This window comes from Macaca thibetana, chromosome 7, assembly GCF_024542745.1.
Source record: "Macaca thibetana thibetana isolate TM-01 chromosome 7, ASM2454274v1, whole genome shotgun sequence".
Taxonomy (NCBI): Eukaryota; Metazoa; Chordata; class Mammalia; order Primates; family Cercopithecidae; genus Macaca; species Macaca thibetana.
The window spans coordinates 128036756-128046704 of record NC_065584.1 but is presented as its reverse complement, the minus strand read 5'-3'; the positions used below and the strand labels follow the sequence as shown (position 1 = coordinate 128046704).

At 45.7% G+C, this 9949-nt stretch overlaps 1 protein-coding gene across 8 annotated transcripts in view; it reads left to right on the top strand.

Moving 5' to 3' along the window:
- Positions 1 to 881: 881 nt before the first annotated feature.
- PPIP5K1 (diphosphoinositol pentakisphosphate kinase 1) overlaps positions 882 to 9949 on the top strand; it is a 48321-nt gene continuing 39253 nt past the window's right edge. For 6 of the 8 annotated variants that reach the window (XM_050799393.1, XM_050799392.1, XM_050799387.1 and 3 more), the window contains exons 1-15: positions 882 to 1003; positions 2155 to 2241; positions 2360 to 2435; positions 2577 to 2686; positions 2773 to 2855; positions 3066 to 3197; positions 3355 to 3476; positions 3746 to 3928; positions 5931 to 6072; positions 6262 to 6485; positions 6801 to 6928; positions 7137 to 7251; positions 7422 to 7529; positions 8773 to 8889; positions 9030 to 9194. In XM_050799393.1, the coding sequence (XP_050655350.1) occupies positions 912 to 1003; positions 2155 to 2241; positions 2360 to 2435; positions 2577 to 2686; positions 2773 to 2855; positions 3066 to 3197; positions 3355 to 3476; positions 3746 to 3928; positions 5931 to 6072; positions 6262 to 6485; positions 6801 to 6928; positions 7137 to 7251; positions 7422 to 7529; positions 8773 to 8889; positions 9030 to 9194 (1884 nt within the window). In that variant the 5' untranslated portion in view covers positions 882 to 911. Of the gene's footprint in view, positions 1004 to 1227; positions 1251 to 2154; positions 2242 to 2359; positions 2436 to 2576; positions 2687 to 2772; positions 2856 to 3065; positions 3198 to 3354; positions 3477 to 3745; positions 3929 to 5930; positions 6073 to 6261; positions 6486 to 6800; positions 6929 to 7136; positions 7252 to 7421; positions 7530 to 8772; positions 8890 to 9029; positions 9195 to 9949 lie in introns of those variants that run through there. The other 2 variants (XM_050799390.1, XM_050799394.1) reach the window with 2 other exon arrangements.

Sequence of the window (9949 nt, the reverse complement as noted above, 5' to 3'; positions counted from 1 at the left end):
CCTGTAATCCCAGCACTTTGGGAGGCCGAGGTGCATGGATCACTTGAGGTCAGGACTGGTGAGACCAGCCTGGCCAGCATGGTGAAACCCCGTCTCTGCTAAAAATACACACACAAAAAAACTGGCTGGCATAATGGCGGGTACCGGTAATCCCAGCTACTTGGGAGGCTGAGACAGGAGAATCACTTGAACCCGGGAGGCGGAGATTGCAGCGAGGTGAGATCATGCCACTGCACTCCAGCCTGAGTGACAGGAGTGAGACTCCATCTCAAAACAAAACAAAACAAAAACAAAGAATTAGCCATGGTCAGGTGGGCCCCTGTCATCTCAGCTGCTCAGGAGGCTGAGGCAGTAGAATTGCTTGATCCCAGGAGGTGGAGATTGCAGTGAACTGAGATCATGCCGTTGCACTCCAGCCTGGGCAACAACAGCGAAACTCTGTCTCAAAAAAAAATATATATATATAGATATATACACATACATACACACATACATATATAGGTACACATATGTGTATATATGTATATATGTACATATATATGTATATATACACATACATGTATAGATACATATGTGTAGACACACACGTGTGTATGTATACATGTATGTGTATGTGTATATATATTTTTATATATATATGTAATTGAAGCCCCTATATACTCCTCCCTGGTAACATCCCCTCCTCATCCCCAGAGGGAACCACAATCCATAATTTGGTGTTTGTCATTCCCATATATTTATTTATATTTTTACTGTCTATGTATGGGTATTTGTTTGTATGTTTTTAGACTTCATATCAACATATTCTTCTGCCTGCAGCCTGCTTGTTTTTGTGAGCTTCATTCATATGAGTAGTTCTGGTTTATTTGTTTTTACATGGCTTCTTTGTTTCTCTTTCTAGGAATACCATAATGCGGGAGCTTGCCCCACAGTTCCAGATTCCATGGTCCATCCCCACAGAGGCTGAGGACATTCCCATTGTTCCTACCACATCTGGCACTATGTAAGCAAAAGTAAAAGGTCTGGAGTAACCTACTTAAGACCCATGGGACTCCTTCAGCCAGGCTACTGGTTACTTCCTGACCCCACACTATCTGACTAACGGAGCCTGGGCCTCTTATACACAGTCTTCTTAACTCCACTTATATTCTCTGCCTTTTTTTTTTTGAGACAGAGTCTTGCTGTGTTGCCCAGGCTGGAGTGCAGTGGCATGATCTTGGCCCACAGCAACCTCCACCTCCTGGGTTCAGGTGAGCACATCTGGCTAATTTTTGTGTTTTTTGGGTTTTTTTTTTTTTTTTTTTTTTTTTTTGAGACGGAGTCTGGCTCTGTCGCCCAGGCTGGAGTGCAGTGGCCGGATCTCAGCTTACTGCAAGCTCCACCTCCCGGATTTATGCCATTCTCCTGCCTCAGCCTCCCAAGTAGCTGGGACTACAGGCGCCCGCCACCTCGCCTGGCTAGTTTTTTGTATTTTTTAGTAGAGACGGGGTTTCACCGTGTTAGTCAGGATGGTCTTGATCTCCTAACCTCGTGATGCGCCCGTCTCGGCCTCCCAAAGTGCTGGGACTACAGGCTTGAGCCACTGTGCCCGGCCATTTTTGTGTTTTTAGTAGAGACGGTTTCACCATGTGACCAGGCTGATCCTGAACTCCTGAGCTCAAGTGATCCATCCACCTCAGCCTTCCAGTGTGCTGGGATTATAGGCATGAGCCCCTATGCCCAGCCTCCATTTATATTCCTAATCACAGTTTCCTTTTCATTATCTTTTTTTTTTTTTTGGTGACAGGGTCTGGCTCTGTCTCCCAGGCTGGAGTGCAGTGGTGCACTAATGTTTCGCTGCAGCCTCTACTTCCTGGGCTCAAGTGATCCTCCCATCTCAGCCTCCCAAATAGCTGGGACCACAGGCGTATGCCACCATGCCTGGATAATTTTTTTTCTTTTAACTTTTTTATAGACAGGCTGACCCTATGTTGCTTATGTTCACCCTATGTTTCTCCTGGGCCTAAGTGATCCTCCCACCTCAGCCTCCCAAAGTGCTGAGATCACAGGCATGAGCCCTGCTCAGCCCCTCTATTTTTTGACATGTCAAGTAATGTGATGACAGGAGGTGGGATGGGGGTGTGGGAGAGGCTCTGATAACATTTATGATCTTAGGATGGAACTTCGTTGTGTCATTGCAATTATTCGTCATGGGGATCGTACTCCTAAGCAGAAGATGAAGATGGAAGTGAAACACCCAAGGTAGGAAGAGTGTCCTAATTTACACAAATAGGTTTTCGTGAGGAAGACTGCATGGGGCGCAACTCCTAGAGGCTTTGACTGTCTCATCCCACACTGAAGCTTCTCATTATTTCTTCAGGTTTTTTGCTCTATTTGAAAAACATGGTGGCTACAAGACAGGGAAATTAAAACTCAAGCGACCTGAGCAGCTCCAGGTAAGGTAGTGAATCTGGCCAGGAGGAGCAGTGCTATGAGAGAGAGAGAGGATATGGCATTGGGAGTCTCGATAAAAGACTGGGATCAAAAGGTAACTGTCTAGGACTTGGCCTTCTGCATGGATACCTTATTTCCTCTAGGAGGTGCTGGATATCACAAGGCTGTTGTTGGCTGAACTGGAGAAAGAACCAGGTGGTGAGATCGAGGAGAAGACTGGAAAACTAGAGCAGCTGAAGTCTGTATTGGAGATGTGAGAAAGGGGATAGCAAAAGGGAGTCAATAACAGTGAGAGTTGGGGTGCTGGAACAGAAAATAAACTGTGACTTTATCCTGCAGGTATGGTCACTTCTCAGGTATAAACCGGAAGGTACAATTGACTTACTACCCTCATGGAGTAAAAGCGTCTAATGAGGGGCAAGGTAAGATGTAGTCCCCCTTACCATTACCTCTCAGATCTTGTGTTCTTTTTATTTTTGTCTATCTTCTCTCCCCACCAGATGTCTTTTACTTGAGCCTGTAGATGACCTATACCCCAAATTACCTCTCTGGCCTCCTCAGAAGACCTAGCATTTAGATGTTCCCACTACTTTTCTTAGATCTAGACCATTCACTGCCACTTATTCCCTCAGATCTACAGAGGGAGGCTCTGGCCCCATCTCTGTTGCTGGTACTGAAGTGGGGTGGAGAACTCACTCCTGCTGGCCGTGTTCAGGCTGAGGAGCTGGGGCGAGCTTTTCGCTGCATGTACCCTGGAGGACAGGGTGAGTGTTTTGGGGAGTAAACACAACAGGGCCGGGATAAAAATGATTAGAGAGTAAGTTGGGGAAAATGAAGTGACAGAGACAGTGGGGAAATGAATATTTTTTCTTCCACGAGTATTTATAGCAGACCATTCCTGGTCCCCCGCTTTGTCCCCAGGTGACTATGCTGGCTTCCCTGGTTGTGGGCTGCTTCGTCTCCATAGCACTTTCCGCCACGACCTCAAGATCTATGCCTCTGATGAGGGTCGTGTTCAGATGACTGCTGCTGCCTTCGCCAAGGTGCATACTACAGTTCTATAGTCCCAGTTTCCATTAGGTAGAGAAGCAGAGTTTGGAGAACCAGTTGGAGCATTTCAGGGTGCTTGTAGGCCAACTCAGAAGTTTCTGCATGTATTGGACCCATTTTGTACTACTGAGAATGAGCTGAGAATAATCAGTGATTGTAGGCCCCATCTCTTCAACCAGGTCCCATTCGATCCCTGGGACCATCTAGGCCTAGGGATACTAACCTGCAAGGGAAACAAATAGACCTTGTGCTTTCTATTTAGGGCCTTCTGGCTCTAGAAGGGGAGCTGACACCTATTTTGGTGCAAATGGTGAAGAGTGCCAACATGAATGGGCTACTGGACAGCGATGGGGATTCTTTGAGCAGCTGCCAGCACCGGGTGAAGGCTCGGCTGCACCATATTTTACAGCAGGATGCGCCCTTTGGCCCTGAGGACTACGACCAGGTCAGGCTCTAAAATAACCTGGATCCCCAATTCCTAGAATTCTCAATAGTAGGGATCAATAATAACGGTATTTACTGCATGCTAGGCACTGTTTTAGTTGTTTTACACATATTATTTAATCCTTACAGCAACCCTTTGAGATACGTACAGGTCCACAGTATGTTATGCGTAATTTTGAAAGTTAAAAAGATTTTTTTCTTGACATTAAGATTCATTTGGCAGGTAAACCTGACACGAACTGTCATAAGATTTTTATAATCCTTAGTTTTCCCACTTAGTGTAAATAGTCATGCATTTTGTGGCAGAAATATTAATGTGTTTGATTACGCCATAGGCCCTGTTGGAGGTATTATATACATATGGCATATATACTGTATTCACTTCTAAAGTCCCACACATTCTCATTCCAAAGCACAGCTCAGATCCCAAGGACCCTGAACTAAAGAATGTTTCAGTTATCCATTGTTGCATAATAAACTACCCCAAAACGTAGTAACCTAAAACAACAACCATTTTATTATCTCTCACAGTTCTGGGCTCATCTGATCTTGCTTGGAGTCTGTCCTGAAATTGCAGTCAGATATTGACTGGAGCTGGAACCATCTGGAATTCAGCTGGGATTGTGGGATGGCTGGCTCTCTCCCTCTGCATGCTCTCCCTGCAATCTCAGTGCCTCTTTTCTCCACATGGTTCTTCATATGGTTTCTGTAGCATGATAGCTGGATGTATTAAATGGTAGCAGTAGGGATATTCAAAAGCAGAAGCTTAGAAACTTTCTTAAAGTGTAGGCTCAGAATTAGCACAACATAACTTTGTTATTTTTTATTGGTTAAGCAGTCACCGGGCCAGCCAGATTTAAGGGAAGGGAAGGAAGACAAAGAATTGATGGTGATCTTTAAAGCACTACGAGGACTGCAGATCACAAGGACTTTCTTCCCATTTTACAGATGAGGAAACCTAGGCTCAGAAGAATCTAAGCAATTTTCCTCATGTCATCCACCTAATACAAACCCAAGGAGTCTAACTCCAAAATCCAGGCTGTTACATTGCTTTATAGTATTAATTCTAGTATATGCCATTACCCAATATGGTTATTCTTTTTCCTGCATATCTAGGCCACAATTTACCAGGCAGTGGTTTTCTACTCTTCCCACTCCTCGTTTCTGATAGGTTCTTTTAAAAAAAGTTTAAAAATTTAAAATTGTGGTGCTACTTTAACCATTTTTAAGTGTACAGTTCAGTAGCATTACATGTATTTACATTGTTGTGTAACATTTCTAATTGGTTCTTAAATGAGCTAAGTAAGCACATTGCTATGATTCCATGGCATTTTCTGTGTTCTCTGAGTAGCACTTGATAAGGAAGAGGATGTTGCTCCTTTATTTCCCAATCCATTGCTCACTGTCAAACTCAAAAAAGCTAAGGCAGCTTTCCTTTTCTGCCTTGCCTTCTTTTGCAAGCAAGAATGAAACTTGTGAGGATCTGAATAGAATTGTGCATTTTCAGCCACAATCTTGATTCTCCCTCCCCATTTCTCATTGACTGTTACTGTCCTAAAAGCCTGAGTCGGAACCCAGTTCTGAGGCAGCATTTCTACTCTAGGCTCAGGCTGGCATCTTGTTTAGAGGAAGAAGATGATGTTATCTCTGATCTCTACTCATGAAAACATTCTGTGGAGATTTTGAGGGATTTTGGTTTAATCCTTATTCTCCAGTATTTTCCATGTGTATTCTAGAGCCTTCAAGAAAATAACTTAGGTCTGTTTTATTTTCTCTGGACTCTAAGACTCTTAAAATCAATCCCTCTTAGATGACTATATGCTAGAGCAGTGCCCTTACCTGAAGGCCTAGAGCTGCTACTATGCCCAGTAACCTAAGAATGCTCACTGGAGTGAACCAGCATACAGATCTGTATTGTGGGTAGTCTCTGTGTAATAAGCTCACAGGAATCTGGGCAATTAGTGCTGAGCTTATCTTGCTTTTCTTCTCTCAATTCTTCATAGCTGGCTCCCACCAGAAGTATTTCCCTGCTCAACTCCATGACTATCATCCAGAATCCTGTGAAGGTCTGTGATCAGGTATTTGCCCTGATCGAAAACCTCACCCACCAGATCCGGGAACGAATGCAGGACCCCAGGTCTGTAGGTGGGTATGAATACTACTATCTTCCCTTCAAGGTCTCAGGTATGGATGGGTTTCTCAGGCATTCTTGTGTCATCTGCTAAATGTCAGAGACCAGGCCTCCTCCTCCCTCTGGTTCTACTTCAGAGTCATCAGGGTCTTTGGTTGGAGGTAAAATCTTTGATTCTTGTCTGATTTCTGCCTTTCTTCCAGACCTGCAGCTCTACCACAGTGAGACACTAGAGCTAATGCTACAGCGTTGGAGCAAGCTGGAGCGTGACTTTCGACAGAAGAGTGGGCGCTATGATATCAGTAAGATCCCTGACATCTATGACTGTGTCAAGTATGATGTGCAGCACAATGGGAGTCTGGGACTTCAAGGCACAGCCGAGTTGCTCCGTCTCTCTAAGGCATTGGCTGATGTGGTCATTCCCCAGGTGTGTCTTGTATAAGGGACCTAGCCTGGGGATGAGGGTGTTGGGAAGGAAAGAGAGAAAAGGTGGAAAGGTTGGGACTAGAGGAAAGCCACTTAGAGAAGGAATAAGTTGAGTTTCTGCATTTCTCAGGGTCCAGTCTGGCTCTTGGTAAGTACAGGAGGCTAATTCAGGAGACACCTGGAAGAGGGGGAGTGTAGTGGACATGAAAGAAGCGCTAGACGTGAGGTGAAGACAGGCGTGATCTTGGTCCTGGGAATATGAGGCATGAGAAAACAAGATTTATTGAGGTATTTATTCCTGGCCTGTGGCCCCTAGGAGTACGGGATCAGCCGGGAGGAGAAACTGGAAATTGCTGTGGGCTTCTGTCTTCCACTGTTGCGGAAGATACTGCTTGACCTGCAGAGAACCCACGAGGATGAGTCTGTCAACAAGCTGCATCCCCTGTGAGGGAGGGCTGGGAGGGGTGTTGGATGGAGGGAGGGGCATGTCAGGGAGTCTTGGGGGAATCAAGGCTGGAACAGCCTGGGGAAGCAAGAATAGACAAGATTTTGGGATGGAAAGGAGAGAAGTCTTTGAGGTGGGAGAAGAGAATTTGCAGAAGGGTGGGAGGAGGATTAACTGACTGTGTGAGTGATTTAGCTGTTATCTCAGGTACTCCCGAGGCGTGCTCTCCCCAGGTCGCCACGTTCGAACACGTCTCTATTTCACCAGTGAGAGCCACGTCCACTCCCTACTCAGTGTCTTCCGTTATGGAGGACTTCTTGATGTAAGGATCCTCCTTCTTCTTTAGCCTGTGAACAGATTTTTTCCCAGCATTCTTTCACTCTTCTCCTCATGCTTTGTAAATGAAAGCTTTCTCCCTTCTCATTAGCTCCCTGCTCATTCCCTGACTCCCTTTTCCTTAAGCAATGGCTTACCTCTTTTTCCATTTGGTAGGAGACCCAGGATGCACAATGGCAGCGAGCTTTGGATTATCTTAGTGCCATCTCAGAGCTTAACTATATGACCCAGATTGTCATCATGCTTTATGAGGACAACACACAGGTGAGGAGCTAGCAGGTGGGGGATGAGAGGAAGGCCCCTTCTTTTGACTTCTATTAAAAGAAAAAACTCGTGGCCGGGCGCGGTGGCTCAAGCCTGTAATCCCAGCACTTTGGGAGGCCGAGACGGGCGGATCAGGAGGTCAGGAGATCGAGACCATCCTGGCTAACACAGTGAAACCCCGTCTCTACTAAAAAATACAAAAAACTAGCCGGGTGAGGTGGCGGGCGCCTGTAGTCCCAGCTACTCGGGAGGCTGAGGCAGGAGAATGGCGGGAACCCGGGAGGCGGAGCTTGCAGTGAGCTGAGATCCGGCCACAGCACTCCAGCCTGGGCGACAGAGCGAGACTCTGTCTCAAAAAAAAAAAAAAAAAAAAACTCGCTTATCCTTACGATTTGGAGAATCCAGCTAGGTGTGGCACTTAGGCACAGCATGACACAGAGCATCCAGGAGGTTCTTACTGGAACAGAAAATATGTTCTGGGATGTTGCTGAGCCAGAGAGATCACCTAGAACACAGCTCTGGCATTAGGAAGAGTATGGAATTTGGGACAATGTTATAAGTCTTATTTCCTTAAACATGGTTATACATATACCTTCTGCATATGGCTCCACAATGATACTTTTTTTTTCTTTTTTTTTTTTTTTTGAGACAAGGTCTCACTCTGTCACCCAGGCTGGAGTGCGGGGCTGCAATCTGAGCTCACTGCAGCCTTGCAACCTCTGCCTCCTGGGCTCAAGTGATCCTCTCACATCAACCTCCTGAGTAGCTGGGATGACAGACATGTGCCACAATGCCTGGCTAATTTTTTGTATTTTTTGTGGAGATAGGGTCTCAACATGTCACCCAGGCTGGTCTCGAACTCGTGGACTCAAGTAATCTGCCTGCTCCAGTCTCCCAAGTGCTAGGATTACAGGTGTGAGCCACTGCTCCCGGCCCAGAAGATACCTTTAAATGTGCTATATGCACCATAGCCAAACTGAGTTATTGTGGAAGGTGATGGGAAGGGTTGTAAAGCTGGAAATTCAAAAGTCACGTGCAATGGCGAAATCACAAATGGTAGAGATGAGGGAATGAGGATCCTGTAAGAGACAATATATAGTTGAAAGGAAGCTATAACAGGTCAGCCCCGGAGTGGGACAAGACCCTGAATTCCTAGGAGGATGAATCCTCTTGAGTTCCTCTCTACTTCCACCACAATATCCAGCTTCTCCCAACTTCCCCCTCTTGTGGTGATGCCCCATAGGATCCCTTATCAGAGGAACGGTTCCATGTGGAGCTACACTTCAGCCCTGGAGTGAAAGGTGGTGAGGAAGAAGGCAGTGCCCCAACTGGCTGTGGATTCCGTCCAGCCTCTTCTGAGGTGGGTCAGAGTGCTGGGATTTGGGACTGAAGGAACCAAGTGGTGGGAAACGGTACAGGGAGAAGTAAAAGGGTTGGGTAGTCTGGGATTAGGAGCTTGGAGGCCATTAACACCTCTCTTATCTGCCTTGTTTTGTATAGAATGAGGAAATGAAAACCAACCAAGGCAGTATGGAGAACCTGTGTCCAGGAAAGGCATCAGATGAGCCAGACCGGGCATTGCAGACTTCACCCCAGCCTCCTGAGGGCCCTGGCCTCCCAAGGAGATCACCCCTCATTCGTAACCGAAAAGCTGGTTCCATGGAGGTAATGAGAGGTCCTTGGGAAAAAAATGAAGGCGTAGCAGTACTCATAGGACTATATCCACAGATCCTCTAGGTCCCCTTGGGGGTACTCTTGGGACTTGAAGCAGAGTCTTCCGCTCTGATTGATGTTTTACTTAATCTCTCTTTCAAGCTGGTCTCTCAATAGAGCTTCTTTAACCTGGTTGCTACTTCTCAGATTAAAGAGTTGCCACTGAGGGGTGCCTGAGAGATAAGGGTTTAAAGAGAAAAGATTAAGGAGGAGGGCTCTGGATGAATTTGAAAAGGTATTCTTTAAAAGGAAATCTAGTAGAAACATCTTGAACTCTGGGCTAAAATCCCAGTCTGATACTTGGAAGCTGTGTGACTCGCTGGGTAACTTCTCTACACTTCTCTGGCCTTAACTTCTCTAAGCCTCAATTTTTTTTTACCTCTAAAATGTGAGTAGTATCCACCTTATAGATGCTCAACAGACAGTAATATAGTAACAATACAATTGATATTTAAGGTCCGGCCCTCTCCAGCTCTTGGTCACCTTGGGTAAAAATTATAGCTCAGATAGGAACAAATACCTGGCACTTTTTCTGTACTGTCGTTCCAGAAAGTGGGTCAGCCAAGAGCTTTGTCTGTCTTCCTCTTGTTCTGATGAAGATCTTTATCAGCATGGGCCTGTATTCTGCTATTCTTGAAGTTTGTCTTAGTTCTGGTTCTAGCTCTTTAGCCTAAAGGAAGTAAGTGTTATTAATCTCACATTATGCC